The sequence below is a fragment of the Cherax quadricarinatus genome, chromosome 93, assembly GCF_038502225.1.
Source record: "Cherax quadricarinatus isolate ZL_2023a chromosome 93, ASM3850222v1, whole genome shotgun sequence".
NCBI classification, from domain to species: domain Eukaryota; kingdom Metazoa; phylum Arthropoda; class Malacostraca; order Decapoda; family Parastacidae; genus Cherax; species Cherax quadricarinatus.
Genome location: NC_091384.1, coordinates 4,171,939 through 4,198,045, shown reverse-complemented (window position 1 = coordinate 4,198,045; position 26,107 = coordinate 4,171,939). Strand labels below are relative to the sequence as shown.

Below are 26,107 nucleotides of genomic sequence, written 5' to 3'. Positions count from 1 at the left end.
AGGTTGACTCGCCCTCGCAAGCGATCACAGGTAGATTCAGAAGGCTGTAACCCGTATGATATAATAGTTATCAACACCATAATTTTGAAATGGGTGGAGGGGTAAGCCAGTGGAAGGCCTCGGTCACATGACCAAAAGCCACGGTGACGGGTTATAATACGGCTAAGACCCGCGTCAGGTAACACCTGTCCTGTTTCCTGACGAACCTCACTAAGCTAAAACCCGTGTTCTCCACCAGTGAATCCTGTGCCACCAGTGAATCCTGTGCCACCAGTGAATCCTGTGCCACCAGTGAATCCTGTGCCACCAGTGAATCCTGTGCCACCAGTGAATCCTGTGCCACCAGTGAATCCTGTGCCACCAGTGAATCCTGTGCCACCAGTGAATCCTGTGCTTAATACGGGTTCTGGTAATACCTCCTCGTCTGTTGTCACCCATTTTGGCACTACTGTTGATAATCGTGCGGTTCTGGACGCTTACCTGGAGGTTACCTGGAGGTTATTCCGGGGATCAACGCCCCCGCGGCCCGGTCCATGACCAGGCCTCCCGATGGATCAGGGCCTGATCAACTAGGCTGTTACTGCTGGCCGCACGCAGTCCAACGTACGAGCCACAGCCCGGCTGATCCGGCACTGACTTTAGGTATCTGTCCAGCTCTCTCTTGAAGGCAGCCAGGGGTTTATTGGCAATTCCCCTAATGCTTGATGGGAGGCTGTTGAACAGTCTTGGGCCCCGGACACTTATGGTGTTTTCTCTTAGTGTATCAATGGCGCCCCTACTTTTTATTGGGGGCATTTTGCATCGCCTGCCCAGTCTTTTACTTTCGTAGGGAGTGATTTCTGTGTGCAGATTTGGGACCATTCCTTCCAAGATTTTCCAAGTGTAGATTATGATATATCTCTCCCTCCTGCGTTCCAGGGAGTACAAGTTCTCGACGCTTCCTGATACTCCTCAACCACTGCGTTGCCAGACGTTTCACAGCTGTTTTTTTTAAACCGCATATATGTAGTTAAACCTGCGTTTTATAGATTTACATAACCCAACTTAACCTAACATAGTAAATTAGAGAAAATAGTTATGTTTAGATGGAGCATTTAAAAATTAACATTTGGAATAGGGTAGGAAAATTAACATGGTTAAATAATGGTAGGTTAAACTGTTTATTTGGCTGTTAAATCCATTTTTAACTCTGGCTGTGGCAACCCTACGATAATCCTGGTGTTAAAAACAGTCGTGGTCTCTGATTCCAACAGCCAGTTCTCTGGCCAGTTTGATTCAGATGTTTTCTCTGTAAGCTTAGTGAGAGGAACCAATGTGCAGGACAAATATTTCAAGAATTTGAATACAAGTTTCAAAGGTTTTTAGAGTTTAAATGTTTTAACTTGAATATTGATCCTGTTATTTTTCTGTGTGATGGACTGCGAGTGTTTCCTGTTAAGTAATCCTAATCCCAGACGTTTCCTTCAACACTCAACTCTCTGTAATCCTAATCCTTCTGGTTTCTTCAACATTCAACTCTCTGTAATCCTAATCCTTCTGGTTTCTTCAACATTCAACTCTCTGTAATCCTAATCCTTCTGGTTTCTTCAACATTCAACTCTCTGTAATCCTAATCCTTCTGGTTTCTTCAACAGCCTACACTCTGTAATCCTAATCCTTCTGGTTTCTTCAACAGCCAACTCTCTGTAATCCTAATCCTTCTGGTTTCTTCAACAGCCTACACTCTGTAATCCTAATCCTTCTGGTTTCTTCAACAGCCAACTCTCTGTAATCCTAATCCTTCTGGTTTCTTCAACAGCCTACACTCTGTAATCCTAATCCTTCTGGTTTCTTCAACAGCCTACACTCTGTAATCCTAATCCTTCTGGTTTCTTCAACAGCCAACTCTCTGTAATCCTAATCCTTCTGGTTTCTTCAACAGCCTACACTCTGTAATCCTAATCCTTCTGGTTTCTTCAACAGCCAACTCTCTGTAATCCTAATCCTTCTGGTTTCTTCAACAGCCTACACTCTGTAATCCTAATCCTTCTGGTTTCTTCAACAACCAACTCTCTGTAATCCTAATCCTTCTGGTTTCTTCAACAGCCTACACTCTGTAATCCTAATCCTTCTGGTTTCTTCAACAGCCAACTCTCTGTAATCCTAATCCTTCTGGTTTCTTCAACAGCCTACACTCTGTAATCCTAATCCTTCTGGTTTCTTCAACAGCCTACACTCTGTAATCCTAATCCTTCTGGTTTCTTCAACAGCCAACTCTCTGTAATCCTAATCCTTCTGGTTTCTTCAACAGCCTACTCTCTGTAATCCTAATCCTTCTAGTTTCTTCAACAGCCTACACTCTGTAATCCTAATCCTTCTGGTTTCTTTCTTCAACACTCAACTCTCTGTAATCCTAATCCTTCTGGTTTCTTCAGCAGCCAACTCTCTGTAATCCTAATCCTTCTGGTTTCTTCAACACTCAACTCTCTGTAATCCTAATCCTTCTGTTTTCTTTCTTCAATACTCAACTCTCTGTAATCCTAATCCTTCTGGTTTCTTCAGCAGCCAACTCTCTGTAATCCTAATCCTTCTGGTTTCTTCAACAGCCTACACTCTGTAATCCTAATCCTTCTGGTTTCTTCAACAGCCTACACTCTGTAATCCTAATCCTTCTGGTTTCTTCAACAGCCAACTCTCTGTAATCCTAATCCTTCTGGTTTCTTCAACAGTCTACTCTCTGTAATCCTAATCCTTCTAGTTTCTTCAACAGCCTACACTCTGTAATCCTAATCCTTCTGGTTTCTTTCTTCAACACTCAACTCTCTGTAATCCTAATCCTTCTGGTTTCTTCAGCAGCCAACTCTCTGTAATCCTAATCCTTCTGGTTTCTTCAACACTCAACTCTCTGTAATCCTAATCCTTCTGGTTTCTTTCTTCAATACTCAACTCTCTGTAATCCTAATCCTTCTGGTTTCTTCAGCAGCCAACTCTCTGTAATCCTAATCCTTCTGGTTTCTTCAACAGCCTACACTCTGTAATCCTAATCCTTCTGGTTTCTTCAGCAGCCAACTCTCTGTAATCCTAATCCTTCTGGTTTCTTCAGCAGCCAACTCTCTGTAATCCTAATCCTTCTGGTTTCTTCAACAGCCAACTCTCTGCCAAATGGGTTTCCATACTTCCGGACGGAGCCCAAGACCAAAGCTGTGGAGATCGACCACACGGCGCTGCTGGTGTGTGATGCCCGGGGTAACCCAGACCCAAACATCACCTGGTTCAAGGATAACAGACCCGTTGATCTCACCAACCCTCGCTACACCGTCCTCAGATCAGGTCAGTCTTAAAAATTGAGTTTTCTTCAAGCGACAGCCCCCCAAAAAGACCTTTTTTTTGGGGGGGGGGGTAAATCTCATTTTTTTACGAGCCTGGCCCATGGCCGGGCTCCGAGACTAGACTCTCGAAACTCATCAAAGGTAAGGTACTGTCTGTGTGTCTGTTAACTGATCTGCTGAAGTCTTTAAAATTTGGGTGGTCAGTGGGTGTTGATGCCTGGGTGTTGATGCCTGGGTGTTGATGCCTGGGTGTTGATGCCTGGGTGTTGATGCCTGGGTGTTGATGCCTGGGTGTTGATGCCTGGGTGTTGATGCCTGGGTGTTGATGCCTGGGTGTTGATGCCTGGGTGTTGATGCCTGGGTGTTGATGCCTGGGTGTTGATGCCTGGGTGTTGATGCCTGGGTGTTGATGCCTGGGTGTTGATGCCTGGGTGTTGATGCCTGAGTGTTGATGCCTGGGTGTTGATGCCTGGGTGTTGATGCCTGGGTGTTGATGCCTGGGTGTTGATGCCTGGGTGTTGATGCCTGGGTGTTGATGCCTGGGTGTTGATGCCTGAGTGTTGATGCCTGGGTGTTGATGCCTGGGTGTTGGTGCCTGGGTGTTGATGCCTGGGTGTTGATGCCTGGGTGTTGATGCCTGAGTGTTGATGCCTGGGTGTTGATGCCTGGGTGTTGATGCCTGTGTGTTGATGCCTGGGTGTTGATGCCTGGGTGTTGATGCCTGAGTGTTGATGCCTGAGTGTTGATGCCTGGGTGTTGATGCCTGAGTGTTGATGCCTGGGTGTTGATGCCTGAGTGTTGATGCCTGAGTGTTGATGCCTGGGTGTTGGTGCCTGAGTGTTGATGCCTGGGTGTTGATGCCTGGGTGTTGATGCCTGAGTGTTGATGCCTGGGTGTTGATGCCTGGGTGTTGATGCCTGAGTGTTGATGCCTGGGTGTTGATGCCTGGGTGTTGATGCCTGAGTGTTGATGCCTGAGTGTTGATGCCTGGGTGTTGATGCCTGAGTGTTGATGCCTGGGTGTTGATGCCTGAGTGTTGATGCCTGAGTGTTGATGCCTGGGTGTTGGTGCCTGAGTGTTGATGCCTGGGTGTTGATGCCTGGGTGTTGATGCCTGGGTGTTGATGCCTGAGTGTTGATGCCTGAGTGTTGATGCCTGGGTGTTGATGCCTGGGTGTTGATGCCTGGGTGTTGATGCTGGAGCGTCAAACAATAATCATGGAACATCTGTCATGAAATGTTGATGTATATACCATAGCCAACTACAACCTAACATCTGTATCATCCACAAATACCACGGGCGGGGTTTGAACCCGCGATCAATCTCAAAACTCCAGACCGTCTACATCCTGTATTAACAATATCTACAATCTACGTTCATTAAATATCCACAATATACTTATATGTGCGCATCATCTACGACCCACATGTGTGTTTACAGTCTACAAGTGTGAGTCGTAACTCTGGAGATTTTTGGGTAAGGACACTGTTACCTTGAATGTTGACCAGAGTGATTTACCTCAGTCGTCTTCTGTATGAGCAACACTGTGTTGGTGATAGTCAGGGAGGTAACACCAAGGTACAGATTAAGACAGTGGCAACACTGTGTTGGTGATAGTCAGGGAGGTAACACCAAGGTACAGATTAAGACAGTGGCAACACTGTGTTGGTGATAGTCAGGGAGGTAACACCAAGGTACAGATTAAGACAGTGGCAACACTGTGTTGGTGATAGTCAGGGAGGTAACACCAAGGTACAGATTAACACAGTGGCAACACTGTGTTGGTGAGAGTTGTAATAAGTAGGTAGAACAAGCGAGAGAGAGAGAGAGAGAACAGGCAAGTGTGTATTGTAGAGAGAGAGAGAGAGAGAGAGAGAGAGAGAGAGAGAGACAGAGAGAGAGAGAGACAGAGAGAGAGAGACAGAGAGAGAGAGAGAGACAGAGAGATTAATAATGAGAAAAGTTGTTATATTAGAAACAGCAACAGTAAAAGTAACAATAGCAACAGTAGTATTAGTAGAAACAACAGTATCAGTAGTAGAAACAACAGTAGTAGAAGCAGCAACAGTAGTAGAAGCAGCAACAACAGTAGGAACAGTAGTAGTAATAACATCAGTAGCAACAGCAATAGTAGCAGTAGCAACAGTAGTAGTAACAGCAACAACAGTAGTAACAACAGTAGTAGCAATAGCACTAGTAACAACAGCAACAGTAGTGGTAGCAACAGCATCAGTAGCAACAATAATAGCAGTAATAGCAGTAGCAACAGTATCAGTAGTAACAACAGCAGTAGCAACAATAGCAGTAGTAACAGCAGTAGCAACAATAGCAGTAGTAACAGTAGTAGCAACGGTAACAGTAGTGGTAGTAGTAACAGCAGTAGCAACAACAGTAGTGGTAGTAACAGCAGTAGCAATAGCAGTAACAACAACAATAGCAGTAGTAACAGTAACAGTAGTAGCAACAGCAGTAGCAACAGCAGTAGCAACAGTAACAGTAGTGGTAGTAGCAGCAGTAGTAGCAGCAATAGTAGTAGTAACAGCAGTAGCAACGGTAACAGTAGTGGTAGCAACAGCAGTAGCAGCAATAGCAGTAGTAACAGCAGTAGCAACGGTAACAGTAGTGGTAGTAGCAACAGCAGTAGCAGCAATAGCAATAGTAACAGCAGTAGCAACGGTAACAGTAGTGGTAGTAACAGCAGTAGCAACAACAGTAGTGGCAGTAGCAACAACAATGGCAGTAGTAACAACAGTAGCAACAGTAACAGTAGTAGTAGCAACAACAACAATAGCAGTAGTAACAACAGTAGCAACAGTAACAGTAGTAGTAGCAACAACAATAGCAGTAGTAACAACAGTAGCAACAGTAACAGTAGTAGTAGCAACAACAACAATAGCAGTAGTAACAACAGTAGCAACAGTAACAGTAGTAGTAGCAACAACAACAATAGCAGTAGTAACAACAGTAGCAACAGTAACAGTAGTAGCAACAACAACAATAGCAGTAACAACAATAGCAGTAGTAACAACAGTAGCAACAGTAACAGTAGTAATAGCAACAACAATAGCAGTAGTAACAACAGTAGCAACAGTAACAGTAGTAGCAACAACAACAATAGCAGTAACAACAATAGCAGTAGTAACAACAGTAACAACAGTAACAGTAGTAATAGCAACAACAATAGCAGTAGTAACAACAGTAGCAACAGTAACAGTAGTAGCAACAACAACAATAGCAGTAGTAACATCAGTAGCAACAGTAACAGTAGTAGTAGCAACAACAACAATAGCAGTAGTAACAACAGTAGCAACAGTAGTAGTAGCAACAACAACAATAGCAGTAGTAACAACAGACTGTTGAAAGCCTGGCTAACAAATACCAGCTTCTTGCGAACAATTAAACACACTGAACAAACACACAAAAGTTTCTCTGGACAAACAGACCGTCTTGGCCAAACGTGAAGCTGTGTACAGCTTCCGGGGAAATATTAGCCCAAAACTGTGTCTGGTGTTTGAGGTAAACAGCCCAGAATTTTCGCTTAGTTGGCATCGCTGAGGTAAAGTTAACTTTTTTTTTTATTTATAAAACAAAAGCTTGTGGAGGTCACCTGAAATTGTGTGTGTCTGTCAGAGTAACAAAAACAACTTCACGTTGTGGCCTTTACAGTTCGCTTCACTGTTTTAACTAACACATTCCTCATTCTTTTTTTGCATTACTCAGCCTACAATATATATATATATATATATATATATATATATATATATATATATATATATATATATATATATATATATATATACACACACATACACACACACATACACAAACACTGATCTCTGGCTGAAGGAGACTCGAACCTACGAACCCTGGAACTAGGTACGCAGTGCTATACCAATCTACCCACACTGCAGGGGATGAGATGAAAAGCTGTAAGCCTTCTCCCTGAAAGCTGGCTGCCTTGGATCAAAGTCTAGCGCAAGCTGGACTCCAAGGTATTGTCCAGTGTGGGTAGATTGGTAAAGCACTGCGTACCTTGTTCCAAGGTTCGTAGGTTCGAGTCTCCTTCAGCCAGAGTGTTTGTGTATATTTCGCCTGCTCTTGCGAATTCCTTGCATATATATATATATATATATATATATATATATATATATATATATATATATATATATATATATATATATATATATATATACACACACACACACAAAACGACCACTTGAAAGAATAGTGAATAGTTCCTTAAGTCACGAAAGAACTTGGAATTTCTCTATTCTTTCACAGTGGTTGTTTTGTATATTCTGATATCACCTGTTTACTGTGATCTTATTGCATATATAAAGGTAACACAACCTTGGTTATATTGTACGTCCTGTCTAAGATCTACTTTTAGTGAGTAAATAGCCGTCTTCCACGTACACTAACCTGAGTCCCACTCTATTCGTAATAATTCTTTACTGTTTCTAATAACTTAGTATCTGTTTCATACGTTTGGAACATCTGCCACTTTGCTTCCCCATCTACCCTATAATATGCTAGACCTGGTTAACAGTATACTACACCTGGTCAAGATCACACCAGACCTGGTCAGGATCATGCCAGACCTGGTCAGGATCACACCTGACCTGGTCAGGATCATGCCAGACCTGGTCAGGATCACACCAGACCTGGTCAGGATCACACCTGACCTGGTCAAGATCACACTAGACCTGGTCAGGAACACACCAGACCTGGTCAGGATCACACCAGACCTGGTCAGCATCACACCAGACCTGGTCAGCATCACACCAGACCTGGTCAGCATCACACCAGACCCGGTCAGCATCACACCAGACCTGGTCAGCATCACACCAGACCTGGTCAGCATCACACCAGACCTGGTCAGCATCACACCAGACCTGGTCAGCATCACACCAGACCTGGTCAGCATCACACCAGACCTGGTCAGCATCACACCAGACCTGGCCAGCATCACACCAGACCTGGTCAGCATCACACCAGACCTGGTCAGCATCACACAAGACCTGGTCAGCATCACACCAGACCTGGTCAGCATCACACCAGACCTGGTCAGCATCACACAAGACCTGGTCAGCATCACACCAGACCTGGTCAGCATCACACCAGACCTGGTCAGCATCACACCAGACTGGGTATAATCTGCAGTTGATATTGCAAAACTCTGACGAGCGTTTTAATCCGTGTCAACTATGACCATAAGAAACGGTAGAGGCGCCAGCACAGTACCTTTGGGTACTGCATTTTTTCTTACCTCGCCGGTGCTGGGTTTTGCTCTGTTTACTACCAGTTGCCTACCTTCCCCATTATTCCCAAGTATTAAGATCCCAAGAAGTTGCAGTGTCTGACAGGATTGTAGATGAATGGTTCAGAGAACCGACATGTTGTTGAATTAGACACATGTGCAACTCTTGGGTATCTTTATTGAGGAAACGTTTCGCCACACAGTGGCTTCATCAGTCCATACACGACCTTCTTCCCCATTATACCTAGAGCCATCATTATACATGCGGTCATACCATGATTATATTCGTTAAACGTCCTCGCGTAATCCGTGTAGTTTACATCTGCTTTTTAGTTTTCTTTCTGCGCCGCTGTAATTCTGTCAGTAGTTTAGCAGTTGTAATAAACGTGATCTTCTAGCTCCCAAATTATGCCGGTTTGGGTTGTGTAAGTTGTACTGTTGAATAGAATTTGCAATCTGGCGCCCCAACACTCAAAGACTCTGGTCTAGAATTTTTAGCTAGTGCTCTACTGCCTCCTTTATGCAATGGAACTGTCTGCACTCTTTAAGGCCTCTGAGATTTAACCTGGATCTAAGCTCTTTCTCCGGATAAACCGACCGCTCGTGCTAGTGGTACTCTGCATTTGTTTTCCTATGTAAATAAAAAAATCCACAAATCTGGTCAGTGTGTTGAGTGAACAGGCGTGTTTGGTATTTGTGTTTCGGAATTCTGTTGGCCTAGTGCTTATGTCTACGTGTTCTATATGGCCTTCGGGTGAATTGAAGAGACATGAGGAACATAAACAGACAAATAAAGTAAGGAAAATAAGGGTACAAGTAGAAAGAAAAGTCGGCTGGAAGAGGCAAGAAGGGAGAGGGGGGCGGCGGCCCCCTGATGGGTAAGCTCCCACACCACAATTCCACTAAAACGCCCAGTATGGGTCTTGTGGGAGACCAGTGGCAGTGTGACCAACCAGCTTCCCCTTAGAGACCTTCCCTCCCTTCCCGAGTCCCTCCATCCATCCCCGAGTCCCTCCATCCCTCCCCGAGTCCCTCCATCCCTCCCTCCCACTCTTGGACACACGGTACTCTACTTTCCACCCGAGTTGGTACTGGTGTGTGTATACCGTTCCGGGTACCATCACTACCGCTCATTCCTGACCTTCGCTAAGCAGTGCTAGTTCAAACCTCTGGTCAGGGCACCGCAAGAGTAGGATAAAAATCGAAACAGGTTCCAGGTAGAACACAGTCACTGGTCAGAGTCACGGGTCAGTCAGAGTCACGGGTCAGTCAGAGTCACGTATTTCCCCTAATCGGTTAGTTTCCCTAATCCCGTATTTCCCCTCATCTAGTATTTTCCTTTAATATCAACGATTTCTTTACTCCCCAGTTACATATATTTATTTATACTGTAAAATGTAAAGAGAAGTGGAACGGGTTTTTGCTTTCTGTTCTTCAGTTGGAATTGAAAGTAAAGAAAAATTTAGAAAGCCAGTTGCTTCCAGTTGGGGTGGATGACTTCTGGATGTTATCCACTAGTGGTGGATGACTTCTGGATGTTATCCACTAGTGGTGGATGACTTCTGGATGTTATCCACTAGTGGTGGATGACTTCTGGATGTTATCCACTAGTGGTGGATGACTTCTGGATGTTATCCACTAGTGGTGGATGGCTTCTGGATGTCATCCACTAGTGGTGGATGACTTCTGGATGTTATCCACTAGTGGTGGATGACTTCTGGATGTTATCCACTAGTGGTGGATGACTTCTGGATGTTATCCACTAGTGGTGGATGACTTCTGGATGTTATCCACTAGTGGTGGATGACTTCTGGATGTTATCCACTAGTGGTGGATGACTTCTGGATGTTATCCACTAGTGGTGGATGACTTCTGGATGTTATCCACTAGTGGTGGATGACTTCTGGATGTCATCCACTAGTGGTGGATGACTTCTGGATGTTATCCACTAGTGGTGGATGATATCCAGGAGAGTTGAATAGCATTGATGAGAGGTATGGTGTTAATGTACTGATGGTAGGTGTGTTATATTGATGGTAGGTGTGTTATATTGATGGCAGGTGTGTTATATTGATGGCAGGTGTGTTATATTGATGGCATGTGTGTTATATTGATGGCAGGTGTGTTATATTGATGGCAGGTGTGTTATATTGATGGCAGGTGTGTTATATTGATGGCAGGTGTGTTATATTGATGGCAGGTGTGTTATATTGATGGCAGGTGTGTTATATTGATGGCAGGTGTGTTATATTGATGGCAGGTGTGTTATATTGATGGCAGGTGTGTTATATTGATGGCGGGTGTGTTATATTGATGGCGGGTGTGTTATATTGATGGCAGGTGTGTTATATTGATGGCAGGTGTGTTATATTGATGGCAGGTGTGTTATATTGATGGCGGGTGTGTTATATTGATGGCAGGTGTGTTGTATTGATGGCAGGTGTGTTATATTGATGGCATGTGTGTTATATTGATGGCGGGTGTGTTATATTGATGGCAGGTGTGTTATATTGATGGCAGGTGTGTTATATTGATGGCAGGTGTGTTATATTGATGGCGGGTGTGTTATATTGATGGCGGGTGTTATATTGATGGCAGGTGTGTTATATTGATGACAGGTGTTATATTGATGGCAGGTGTGTTATAATGATGGCAGGTGTGTTATATTGATGGCAGGTGTGTCATATTGATGGCGGGTGTGTTATATTGATGGCGGGTGTGTTATATTGATGGCAGGTGTGTTATATTGATGGCGGGTGTGTTATATTGATGGCAGGTGTGTTATATTGATGGCGGGTGTGTTATATTGATGGCAGGTGTGTTATATTGATGGCGGGTGTTATATTGATGGCGGGTGTTATATTGATGGCAGGTGTGTTATATTGATGGCGGGTGTGTTATATTGATGGCAGGTGTGTTATATTGATGGCGGGTGTTATATTGATGGCAGGTGTGTTATATTGATGGCAGGTGTGTTATATTGATGGCAGGTGTGTTATATTGATGGCGGGTGTGTTATATTGATGGCAGGTGTGTTATATTGATGGCGGGTGTTATATTGATGGCAGGTGTGTTATATTGATGGCGGGTGTTATATTGATGGCAGGTGTGTTATATTGATGGCGGGTGTGTTATATTGATGGCAGGTGTGTTATATTGATGGCGGGTGTTATATTGATGGCGGGTGTTATATTGATGGCAGGTGTGTTATATTGATGGCGGGTGTGTTATATTGATGGCAGGTGTGTTATATTGATGGCGGGTGTTATATTGATGGCAGGTGTGTTATATTGATGGCGGGTGTGTTATATTGATGGCGGGTGTGTTATATTGATGGCGGGTGTGTTATATTGATGGCAGGTGTGTTATATTGATGGCGGGTGTTATATTGATGGCAGGTGTGTTATATTGATGGCGGGTGTGTTATATTGATGGCAGGTGTGTTATATTGATGGCAGGTGTGTTATATTGATGGCAGGTGTGTTATATTGATGGCAGTTATATTGTGTGTTATATTGATGGCAGGTGTGTTATATTGATGGCGGGTGTGTTATATTGATGGCAGGTGTGTTATATTGATGGCGGGTGTTATATTGATGGCAGGTGTGTTATATTGATGGCGGGTGTTATATTGATGGTGTGTTATATTGATGGCGGGTGTGTTATATTGATGGCAGGTGTGTTATATTGATGGCGGGTGTTATATTGAGGTGTGTTATATTGATGGCAGGTGTGTTATATTGATGGCAGGTGTGTTATATTGATGGCAGGTGTGTTATATTGATGGCAGGTGTGTTATATTGATGGCAGGTGTGTTATATTGATGGCAGGTGTGTTATATTGATGGCAGGTGTGTTATATTGATGGCAGGTGTGTTATATTGATGGCAGGTGTGTTATATTGATGGCAGGTGTGTTATATTGATGGCAGGTGTGTTATATTGATGGCAGGTGTGTTATATTGATGGCAGGTGTGTTATATTGATGGCAGGTGTGTTATATTGATGGCAGGTGTGTTATATTGATGGCAGGTGTGTTATATTGATGGCAGGTGTGTTATATTGATGGCAGGTGTGTTATATTGATGGCAGGTGTGTTATATTGATGGCAGGTGTGTTATATTGATGGCAGGTGTGTTATATTGATGGCAGGTGTGTTATATTGATGGCAGGTGTGTTATATTGATGGCAGGTGTGTTATATTGATGGCAGGTGTGTTATATTGATGGCAGGTGTGTTATATTGATGGCAGGTGTGTTATATTGATGGCAGGTGTGTTATATTGATATTGATGGCAGGTGTGTTATATTGATGGCAGGTGTGTTATATTGATGGCAGGTGTGTTATATTGATGGCAGGTGTGTTATATTGATGGCAGGTGTGTTATATTGATGGCAGGTGTGTTATATTGATGGCAGGTGTGTTATATTGATGGCAGGTGTGTTATATTGATGGCAGGTGTGTTATATTGATGGCAGGTGTGTTATATTGATGGCAGGTGTGTTATATTGATGGCAGGTGTGTTATATTGATGGCAGGTGTGTTATATTGATGGCAGGTGTGTTATATTGATGGCGGATGTGTTATATTGATGGCAGGTGTGTTATATTGATGGCAGGTGTGTTATATTGATGGCAGGTGTGTTATATTGATGGCAGGTGTGTTATATTGATGGCAGGTGTGTTATATTGATGGCAGGTGTGTTATATTGATGGCGGATGTGTTATATTGATGGCAGGTGTGTTATATTGATGGCAGGTGTGTTATATTGATGGCAGGTGTGTTATATTGATGGCAGGTGTGTTATATTGATGGCAGGTGTGTTATATTGATGGCAGGTGTGTTATATTGATGGCGGATGTGTTATATTGATGGCAGGTGTGTTATATTGATGGCAGGTGTGTTATATTGATGGCAGGTGTGTTATATTGATGGCAGGTGTGTTATATTGATGGCGGGTGTGTTATATTGATGGCAGGTGTGTTATGCCGAACCTGCCCACTAGCCACTCCATAATCCTGCTCACTCCATGGTGATGCCCACTCGCCCCTCTCTGCCTGGGACTCTCGCCCCTCTCCCATTACATTTTTCCCAGCTGGTCCTCCCCCCCCCACGGTAATGAATGAACACCACCAACAATCTGCTGGTTCATTGTTTTAGATAAAGTTTGAAAGTTGAGAATTGGATTGAGAGAGGGGAAGGTGGGGGAAGTGAGGGGAAGACTGAGGAGGGGAGTGGAAGGGTAAGGCTTGGGAGAAGAAGGGAGGAAGGGGTGGCGAAGGCCTGGCTGGGGAGGGGAGGGGAAGGCTGGGGAGGGGAAGGGGAGGCTGGGGAGGGTTGGGGAAGGCCTGGGAAGGGAGAGGAAGGCTGGGGAGGGGAGGGGAAGGCGGGGGAGTGGAGGGGAAGGCTGGGGAGTGAAGGGAAGGGTAGGGAGGGAAGGAACTGGAAGGGTAGGGAGTGGGGGGGAAGGCTGGGGAGGGGAAGGCTGAGAAATGGAGGGGAGGGGTGGGGAAGGCTGGGGAGGGGAGAGGAAGGCTAGGCATGGGAGGGGAGGGATGAGGTGGTCAGTCCCTCAGCCAGGAGAATGAGTCCTGCTCCATAGTCTGGAACAGTCTTCCAGAAATTTTGTTCCAGACCGCTCTTGTTGTCTTGAAGTGTTGGGAATTTGTGTACCTCAGTAGCTAGTTTGTGTACCTCAGTAGCTAGTTTGTGTACCTCAGTAGCTAGTTTGTGTACCTCAGTAGCTAGTTTGTGTACCTCAGTAGCTAGTTTATTGTGTACCTCAGTACCTAGTTTATTGTGTACCTCAGTACCTAGTTTATTGTGTACCTCAGTAGCTAGTTTATTGTGTACCTCAGTAGCTAGTTTATTGTGTACCTCAGTAGCTAGTTTGTGTACCTCAGTAGCTAGTTTGTGTACCTCAGTAGCTAGTTTGTGTACCTCAGTAGCTAGTTTGTGTACCTCAGTAGCTAGTTTGTGTACCTCAGTAGCTAGTTTGTGTACCTCAGTAGCTAGTTTATTGTGTACCTCAGTAGCTAGTTTGTGTACCTCAGTAGCTAGTTTATTGTGTACCTCAGTAGCTAGTTTGTGTACCTCAGTAGCTAGTTTATTGTGTACCTCAGTAGCTAGTTTATTGTGTACCTCAGTAGCTAGTTTATTGTGTACCTCAGTAGCTAGTTTGTGTACCTCAGTAGATAGTTTATTGTGTATCTCAGTAGCTAGTTTATTGTGTACCTCAGTAGCTAGTTTATTGAGTACCTCAGTAGCTAGTTTATTGTGTACCTCAGTAGCTAGTTTATTGTCTACCTCAGTAGCTAGTTTATTGTGTACCTCAGTAGCTAGTTTATTGTGTACCTCAGTAGCTAGTTTATTGTGTACCTCAGTAGCTAGTTTATTGTGTACCTCAGTGGCTAGTTTATTGTGTACCTCGTATCCATCCTGTGGATGGTAGTCGCTAGTTTAATGTGTACCTCAGCAGCAAGTTTATTGTGTACCTCGTATCCATCCTGTGGATGGTAGTGGCTAGTTTATTGTGTACCTCAGTAGCTAGTTTATTGTGTACCTCGTATCCATCCTGTGGATGGTAGTGGCTAGTTTATTGTGTACCTCGTATCCATCCTGTGGATAGTAGTGGCTAGTTTATTGTGTACCTCATATCCATCCTGTGGATGGTAGTGGCTAGTTTATTGTGTACCTCGTATCCATCCTGTGGATGGTAGTGGTTAGTTTATTGTGTACCTCATATCCATCCTGTGGATGGTAGTGGCTAGTTTATTGTGTACCTCATATCCATGCTGTGGATGGTAGTGGCTAGTTTATTGTGTACCTCATATCCATCCTGTGGATGGTAGTGGCTAGTTTATTGTGTACCTCGTATCCATCCTGTGGATGGTAGTGGCTAGTTTATTGTGTACCTCATATCCATCCTGTGGATGGTAGTGGCTAGTTTATTGTGTACCTCATATCCATCCTGTGGATGGTAGTGGCTAGTTTATTGTGTACCTCATATCCATCCTGTGGATGGTAGTGGCTAGTTTATTGTGTACCTCATATCCATCCTGTGGATGGTAGTGGCTAGTTTACTGTGTACCTCATATCCATCCTGTGGATGGTAGTGGCTAGTTTATTGTGTACCTCATATCCATCCTGTGGATGGTAGTGGCTAGTTTATTGTGTACGTCATATCCATCCTGTGGATGGTAGTGGCTAGTTTATTGTGTACCTCATATCCATCCTGTGGATGGTAGTGGCTAGTTTATTGTGTACCTCATATCCATCCTGTGGATGGTAGTGGCTAGTTTATTGTGTACCTCGTATCCATCCTGTGGATGGTAACACAAGAGCATATGGATACACAATAGGCCTAGGAACTAGGCCTCAAAATGGTTAACAGGAGAACATCGTAAAGTATTCTTGCTAGTTTTGTATATGGCACTAGTGGTTGTGTGGGGTTTGCTGGACGCTAACACCAACAGTCTGGTTGAGCAGGTAGCTACCAAGGAAATCCACTCCTCGCTGCCACAGTACAACTCTTGAAACAAGTCACAGGTGCTTGTGCTTAATACAAGACTGTGTACTTTCTCTCTATCTCCATTCTTCATCTCTCTCTCTCTCTCTCTCTCTCTCTCTCTCTCTCTCTCTCTCTCTCTCTCTCTCTCTCTCTCTCTCTCTCTCTCTCTCTCTCTCTCTCTCTCTCTCACCTTCCCTCTTACACCAGCAATATACCGCACGTCTCACTTATCATTAATATTCTCAACATTGATGGTCGTCACCTCGCCCAAATACCTTTTTGTAAGTGTTGCTTCTAATACAGCACCAGTCTTACATCAGTATTGTGAGAGAGAGAGAGAGAGAGGGACAGAGAGAGAAAGAGAGAGAGATGTATCCTAGCCACCACTAGTGTACCACTGTACTAGCCTCCACTACTAGTGTACCACTATCCTAGCCACCACTAGTGTACCACTGTACTAGCCACCACTAGTGTACCACTGTACTAGCCACCACTAGTGTACCACTGTCCAAGCCACCACTAGTGTACCACTATCCTAGCCACCACTAGTGTACCACTGTACTAGCCACCACTAGTGTACCACTGTACTAGCCACCACTAGTGTACCACTGCCCTAGCCACCACTAGTGTACCACTGTCCTAGCCACCACTAGTGTACCACTGTACTAGCCACCACTAGTGTACCACTGTACTAGCCACCACTAGTGTACCACTGTCCTAGCCACCACTAGTGTACCACTGTACTAGCCACCACTAGTGTACCACTGTACTAGCCACCACTAGTGTACCACTGTCCTAGCCACCACTAGTGTACCACTGTCCTAGCCACCACTGGTGTACCACTGTCCTAGCCACCACTAGTGCACCACTATCCTAGCCACCACTAGTGCACCACTGTCCTAGCCACCACTAGTGCACCACTGTCCTAGCCACCACTAGTGTACCACTGTCCTAGCCACCACTAGTGTACCACTGTCCTAGCCACCACTAGTGTACCACTATCCTAGCCACCACTAGTGTACCACTATCCTAGCCACCACTAGTGCACCACTGTCCTAGCCACCACTAGTGCACCACTGTCCTAGCCACCACTAGTGCACCACTGTCCTAGCCACCACTAGTGTACCACTATCCTAGCCACCACTAGTGCACCACTGTCCTAGCCACCACTAGTGTACCACTGTACTAGCCACCACTAGTGTACCACTGTACTAGCCACCACTAGTGTACCACTGTACTACCCACCACTAGTGTACCACTGTACTAGCCACCACTAGTGTACCACTGTACTACCCACCACTAGTGTACCACTGTACTAGCCACCACTAGTGTACCGCTGTACTATCCACCACTAGTGTACCACTGTACTAGCCACCACTAGTGTACCACTGTACTACCCACCACTAGTGTACCACTGTACTACCCACCACTAGTGTACCACTGTACTAGCCACCACTAGTGTACCACTGTACTAGCCACCACTAGTGTACCACTGTACTAGCCACCACTAGTGTACCACGGTACTAGCCACCACTAGTGTACCACTGTACTAGCCACCACTAGTGTACCACTGTACTAGCCACCACTAGTGTACCACTGTACTAGCCACCACTAGTGTACCACTGTACTAGCCACCACTAGTGTACCACTGTACTAGCCACCACTAGTGTACCACTGTACTAGCCACCACTAGTGTACCACTGTACTAGCCACCACTAGTGTATCACTGTACTAGCCACCACTAGTGTACCACTGTACTAGCCACCACTAGTGTACCACTGTACTAGCCACCACTAGTGTACCACTGTACTAGCCTCCACTAGTGTACCACTGTACTAGCCACCACTAGTGTATCACTGTACTAGCCACCACTAGTGTACCACTGTACTAGCCACCACTAGTGTACCACTGTACTAGCCACCACTAGTGTACCACTGTACTAGCCACCACTAGTGTACCACTGTACTAGCCACCACTAGTGTACCACTGTACTAGCCACCACTAGTGTATCACTGTACTAGCCACCACTAGTGTACCACTGTACTAGCCACCACTAGTGTACCACTGTACTAGCCACCACTAGTGTACCACTGTACTAGCCACCACTAGTGTATCACTGTACTAGCCACCACTAGTGTACCACTCTCCTAGCCACCACTAGTGTACCACTGTACTAGCCACCACTAGTGTACCACTGTACTAGCCACCACTAGTGTACCACTGTACTAGCCACCACTAGTGTACCACTGTACTAGCCACCACTAGTGTACCACTGTACTAGCCACCTCTAGTGCACCACTGTCCTAGCCACCACTACTAGTGTACCACTGTACTAGCCACCACTAGTGTACCACTGTACTAGCCACCACTAGTGTATCACTGTACTAGCCACCACTAGTGTACCACTGTACTAGCCACCACTAGTGTACCACTGTACTAGCCACCACTAGTGTACCACTGTACTAGCCACCACTAGTGTATCACTGTACTAGCCACCACTAGTGTACCACTCTCCTAGCCACCACTAGTGTACCACTGTACTAGCCACCACTAGTGTACCACTGTACTAGCCACCACTAGTGTACCACTGTACTAGCCACCACTAGTGTACCACTGTACTAGCCACCACTAGTGTACCACTGTACTAGCCACCTCTAGTGCACCACTGTCCTAGCCACCACTACTAGTGTACCACTGTACTAGCCACCACTAGTGTACCACTGTACTAGCCAGCACTAGTGTACCACTGTACTAGCCACCACTAGTGTACCACTGTACTAGCCGCCACTAGTGTACCACTGTACTAGCCACCACTAGTGTACCACTGTCCTAGCCACCACTAGTGTACCACTGTACTAGCCACCACTAGTGTACCACTGTCCTAGCCACCACTAGTGCACCACTGTCCTAGCCACCACTAGTGTACCACTGTACTAGCCAGCACTAGTGTACCACTGTACTAGCCACCACTAGTGTACCACTGTACTAGCCAGCACTAGTGTACCACTGTACTAGCCACCACTAGTGTACCACTGTACTAGCCACCACTAGTGTACCACTGTACTAGCCACCACTAGTGTACCACTGTCCTAGCCACCACTAGTGCACCACTGTCCTAGCCACCACTAGTGTACCACTGTACTAGCCAGCACTAGTGTACCACTGTACTAGCCACCACTAGTGTACCACTGTACTAGCCACCACTAGTGTACCACTGTACTAGCCACCACTAGTGTACCACTGTACTAGCCACCACTAGTGTACCACTGTACTAGCCACCACTAGTGTACCACTGTACTAGCCACCACTAGTGTACCACTGTACTAGCCTCCACTAGTGTACCACTGTACTAGCCACCACTAGTGTACCACTGTCCTAGCCACCACTAGTGTACCACTATCCTAGCCACCACTAGTGTACCACTGCCCTAGCCACCACTAGTGTACCACTGTCCTAGCCACCACTAGTGTACCACTGTACTAGCCACCACTAGTGTACCACTGCCCTAGCCACCACTAGTGTACCACTGTCCTAGCCACCACTAGTGTACCACTGTACTAGCCACCACTAGTGTACCACTGTCCTAGCCACCACTAGTGTACCACTATCCTAGCCACCACTAGTGTACCACTGCCCTAGCCACCACTAGTGTACCACTGTCCTAGCCACCACTAGTGTACCACTGTCCTAGCCACCACTAGTGTACCACTGTACTAGCCACCACTAGTGTACCACTGTACTAGCCACCACTAGTGTACCACTGTACTATCCACCACTAGTGTACCACTGTACTAGCCACCACTAGTGTACCACTGTACTAGCCACCACTAGTGTACCACTGTACTAGCCACCACTAGTGTACCACTGTACTAGCCACCACTAGTGTACCACTGTACTATCCACCACTAGTGTACCACTGTACTAGCCACCACTAGTGTACCACTGTACTAGCCACCACTAGTGTACCACTGTACTAGCCACCACTAGTGATGTCCTGCAGGTCACCTTGGTTCGATCCTCTTCAAAGTACGTCGAAATCCTTCTCCTGTTCTTCAGGTTAATCCTTGGTTTGTACCTTCCTCATTATTACACTCTTTCCACTCCCCCTCATTCTCTTTCCCATTCCCCTCCCTTCTCTCCCCTCCTACATTTAATGGAATGCTTGTGATAGTGACTCCAGCGCTGTTCGCGATGACTTTGTAGCTGTGGTTGTTAGTGTACCTTAGTGGACTGACGATATTCTCATCACTCTACTGAAGTCTGTCAGCTCAGGCTGACACTACTGAAGTCTGTCAGCTCAGACTGACACTACTGAAGTCTGCCAGCTCAGGCTGACACTACTGAAGTCTGTCAGCTCAGGCTGACACTACTGAAGTCTGTCAGCTCAGGCTGACACTACTGAAGTCTGTCAGCTCAGGCTGACACTACTGAAGTCTGTCAGCTCAGGCTGACACTACTGAAGTCTGCCAGCTCAGGCTGACACTACTGAAGTCTGCCAGCTCAGGCTGACACTACTGAAGTCTGCCAGCTCAGACTGACACTACTGAAGTCTGCCAGCTCAGGCTGACACTACTGAAGTCTGTCAGCTCAGGCTGACACTACTGAAGTCTGTCAGCTCAGGCTGACACTACTGAAGTCTGTCAGCTCAGACTGACACTACTGAAGTCTGTCAGCTCAGGTTGACACTACTGAAGTCTTTCAGCTCAGACTGACACTACTGAAGTCTGTCAGCCCTGGCTGACGCTACTGAAGTCTGTCAGCTCAGGCTGACACTACTGAAGTCTGTCAGCTCAGGCTGACGCTACTGAAGTCTGCCAGCTCAGGCTGACACTACTGAAGTCTGTCAGCTCAGGCTGACGCTACTGAAGTCTGTCAGCTCAGGCTGACACTACTGAAGTCTGCCAGCTCAGGCTGACACTACTGAAGTCTGTCAGCTCAGGCTGACGCTACTGAAGTCTGCCAGCTCAGGCTGACGCTACTGAAGTCTGCCAGCTCAGGCTGACACTACTGAAGTCTGTCAGCTCAGGCTGACACTACTGAAGTCTGTCAGCTCAGGCTGACACTACTGAAGTCTGTCAGCTCAGGCTGACACTACTGAAGTCTGTCAGCTCAGGCTGACACTACTGAAGTCTGTCAGCTCAGGCTGACACTACTGAAGTCTGTCAGCTCAGGCTGACACTACTGAAGTCTGTCAGCTCAGGCTGACACTACTGAAGTCTGTCAGCTCAGGCTGACACATCAACACTGTCACTCATCCTGTGTGATGGAATATAACAGGGAAACATAGCTAGCTTTTGTTCCCACAATGTAACTATCATATAGAATAGTGTAGCAACACACTGTGGGTGTTCCCACAATGTAACTATCATATAGAACAGTGTAGCAACACACTGTGGGTGTTCCCACAATGTAACTATCATATAGAATAGTGTAGCAACACACTGTGGGTGTTCCCACAATGTAACTATCATATAGAATAGTGTAACAACACACTGTGGGTGTTCCCACAATGTAACTATCATATAGAACAGTGTAGCAACACACTGTGGGTGTTCCCACAATGTAACTATCATATAGAATAGTGTAACAACACACTGTGGGTGTTCCCACAATGTAACTATCATATAGAATAGTGTAACAACACACTGTGGGTGTTCCCACAATGTAACTATCATATAGAACAGTGTAGCAACACACTGTGGGTGTTCCCACAATGTAACTATCATATAGAATAGTGTAACAACACACTGTGGGTGTTCCCACAATGTAACTATCATATAGAACAGTGTAGCAACACACTGTGGGTGTTCCCACAATGTAACTATCATATAGAATAGTGTAGCAACACACTGTGGGTGTTCCCACAATGTAACTATCATATAGAACAGTGTAGCAACACACTGTGGGTGTTCCCACAATGTAACTATCATATAGAATAGTGTAGCAACACACTGTGGGTGTTCCCACAATGTAACTATCATATAGAATAGTGTAACAACACACTGTGGGTGTTCCCACAATGTAACTATCATATAGAATAGTGTAACAACACACTGTGGGTGTTCCCACAATGTAACTATCATATAGAACAGTGTAGCAACACACTGTGGGTGTTCCCACAATGTAACTATCATATAGAATAGTGTAGCAACACACTGTGGGTGTTCCCACAATGTAACTATCATATAGAATAGTGTAGCAACACACTGTGGGTGTTCCCACAATGTAACTATCATATAGAATAGTGTAGCAACACACTGTGGGTGTTCCCACAATGTAACTATCATATAGAATAGTGTAGCAACACACTGTGGGTGTTCCCACAATGTAACTATCATATAGAATAGTGTAGCAACACACTGTGGGTGTTCCCACAATGTAACTATCATACAGAATAGTGTAGCAACACACTGTGGGTGTTCCCACAAGGTAACTATCATATAGAATAGTGTAGCAACACACTGTGGGTGTTCCCACAATGTAACTATCATATAGAGTAGTGTAGCAACACACTGTGGGTGTTCCCACAATGTAACTATCATATAGAATAGTGTAGCAACACACTGTGGGTGTTCCCACAATGTAACTATCATATAGAATAGTGTAGCAACACACTGTGGGTGTTCCCACAATGTAACTATCATACAGAATAGTGTAGCAACACACTGTGGGTGTTCCCACAATGTAACTATCATATAGAATAGTGTAGCAACACACTGTGGGTGTTCCCACAATGTAACTATCATATAGAATAGTGTAGCAACACACTGTGGGTGTTCCCACAATGTAACTATCATATAGAATAGTGTAGCAGCACACTGTGGGTGTTCCCACAATGTAACTATCATATAGAATAGTGTAGCAACACACTGTGGGTGTTCCCACAATGTAACTATCATATAGAATAGTGTAGCAACACACTGTGGGTGTTCCCACAATGTAACTATCATATAGAATAGTGTAGCAACACACTGTGGGTGTTCCCACAATGTAACTATCATATAGAATAGTGTAGCAGCACACTGTGGGTGTTCCCACAATGTAACTATCATATAGAATAGTGTAGCAACACACTGTGGGTGTTCCCACAATGTAACTATCATATAGAATAGTGTAGCAACACACTGTGGGTGTTCCCACAATGTAACTATCATATAGAATAGTGTAGCAACACACTGTGGGTGTTCCCACAATGTAACTATCATATAGAATAGTGTAGCAACACACTGTGGGTGTTCCCACAATGTAACTATCATATAGAATAGTGTAGCAACACACTGTGGGTGTTCCCACAATGTAACTATCATATAGAATAGTGTAGCAACACACTGTGGGTGTTCCCACAATGTAACTATCATATAGAATAGTGTAGCAGCACACTGTGGGTGTTCCCACAATGTAACTATCATATAGAATAGTGTAGCAACACACTGTGGGTGTTCCCACAATGTAACTATCATATAGAACAGTGTAGCAACACACTGTGGGTGTTCCCACAATGTAACTATCATATAGAATAGTGTAACAACACACTGTGGGTGTTCCCACAATGTAACTATCATATAGAATAGTGTAACAACACACTGTGGGTGTTCCCACAATGTAACTATCATATAGAATAGTGTAGCAACACACTGTGGGTGTTCCCACAATGTAACTATCATATAGAATAGTGTAGCAACACACTGTGGGTGTTCCCACAATGTAACTATCATATAGAATAGTGTAGCAACACACTGTGGGTGTTCCCACAATGTAACTATCATATAGAACAGTGTAGCAACACACTGTGGGTGTTCCCACAATGTAACTATCATATAGAATAGTGTAACAACACACTGTGGGTGTTCCCACAATGTAACTATCATATAGAATAGTGTAGCAACACACTGTGGGTGTTCCCACAATGTAACTATCATATAGAATAGTGTAACAACACACTGTGGGTGTTCCCACAATGTAACTATCATATAAAGTAGTAAGGTCACGGGTCATTAGAGATCAAAGGTCAGTGACGTTACAAGAAGCTCGAAGGTCAGTGACGTGACACCAGGGTCAAAGGTCAGTGACGTCACGAGAAGTGCTAATGACAATGAGGGTGGATTGATAGTTAGCATAATGAGGGTTGACGCTGGGGTAATTAAGGATGGGTGATAGTTAACCAGAGCCGTCTTGCTCATTAAAGATTAATTAGAAGGGAGGGAGTGAAAGAAGGTGTCACCTTGACGCTTATTACAGGACAGTGCCAGGTAGTGCTTTATTACAGGACAGTGTCAGGCAGTACTTTATTACAGGGCAGTGTCAGGCAGTACTTTATTACAGGGCAGTGTCAGGCAGTACTTTATTACAGGACAGTGTCAGGCAGTACCTTATTACAGGACAGTGTCAGGCAGTACTTTATTACAGGACAGTGTCAGGCAGTACCTTATTACAGGACAGTGTCAGGCAGTACTTTATTACAGGACAGTGTCAGGCAGTACTTTATTACAGGACAGTGTCAGGCAGTACTTTATTACAGGACAGTGTCAGGCAGTACTTTATTACAGGACAGTGTCAGGCAGTACTTTATTACAGGACAGTGTCAGGCAGTACTTTATTACAGGACAGTGTCAGGTAGTACTTTATTACAGGACAGTGTCAGGCAGTACTTTATTACAGGACAGTGTCAGGCAGTACTTTATTACAGGACAGTGTCAGGCAGTACTTTATTACAGGACAGTGTCAGGTAGTACTTTATTACAGGACAGTGTCAGGCAGTACTTTATTACAGGACAGTGTCAGGTAGTACTTTATTACAGGACAGTGTCAGGCAGTACTTTATTACAGGACAGTGTCAGGCAGTACTTTATTACAGGACAGTGTCAGGCAGTACTTTATTACAGGACAGTGTCAGGCAGTACTTTATTACAGGACAGTGTCAGGCAGTACTTTATTACAGGACAGTGTCAGGCAGTACTTTATTACAGGACAGTGTCAGGCAGTACTTTATTACAGGACAGTGTCAGGTAGTACTTTATTACAGGACAGTGTCAGGCAGTACTTTATTACAGGACAGTGTCAGGCAGTACTTTATTACAGGACAGTGTCAGGCAGTACTTTATTACAGGACAGTGTCAGGTAGTACTTTATTACAGGACAGTGTCAGGTAGTACCTTATTACAGGACAGTGTCAGGCAGTACTTTATTACAGGACAGTGTCAGGCAGTACTTTATTACAGGACAGTGTCAGGTAGTACCTTATTACAGGACAGTGCCAGGTAGTGCTTTATTACAGGACAGTGTCAGGCAGTACTTTATTACAGGACAGAGTCAGGCAGTACTTTATTACAGGACAGAGTCAGGCAGTACTTTATTACAGGACAGTGTCAGGCAGTACCTTATTACAGGACAGTGTCAGGCAGTACTTTATTACAGGACAGTGTCAGGCAGTACCTTATTACAGGGCAGTGTCAGGCAGTACTTTATTACAGGACATTGTCAGGCAGTACCTTATTACAGGACAGTGTCAGGCAGTACCTTATTACAGGACAGTGTCAGGCAGTACTTTATTACAGGACAGAGTCAGGCAGTACTTTATTACAGGACAGTGTCAGGCAGTACCTTATTACAGGACAGTGTCAGGCAGTACTTTATTACAGGACAGTGTCAGGCAGTACCTTATTACAGGGCAGTGTCAGGCAGTACTTTATTACAGGACATTGTCAGGCAGTACCTTATTACAGGACAGTGTCAGGCAGTACCTTATTACAGGACAGTGTCAGGCAGTACCTTATTACAGGACAGTGTCAGGCAGTACTTTATTACAGAACAGTGTCAGGCAGTACCTTATTACAGAACAGTGTCAGGCAGTACTTTATTACAGGACAGTGTCAGGCAGTACTTTATTACAGGACAGTGTCAGGCAGTACCTTATTACAGGGCAGTGTCAGGCAGTACCTTATTACAGGACAGTGTCAGGCAGTACCTTATTACAGGACAGTGTCAGGCAGTACCTTATTACAGGACAGTGTCAGGCAGTACCTTATTACAGG

The 26,107-nt window shown here is 44.9% G+C and overlaps 1 protein-coding gene across 1 annotated transcript in view; it reads left to right on the top strand.

Moving 5' to 3' along the window:
• Positions 1-26,107, top strand: part of LOC138855409 (tyrosine-protein phosphatase Lar-like) — a 1,956,413-nt gene that overhangs the window by 1,432,688 nt on the left and 497,618 nt on the right. The window contains exon 6 of the mRNA XM_070104642.1: positions 3,127-3,309. Coding sequence (XP_069960743.1) covers positions 3,127-3,309 — 183 coding nt within the window. The remainder of the gene's footprint in view (positions 1-3,126; positions 3,310-26,107) is intronic.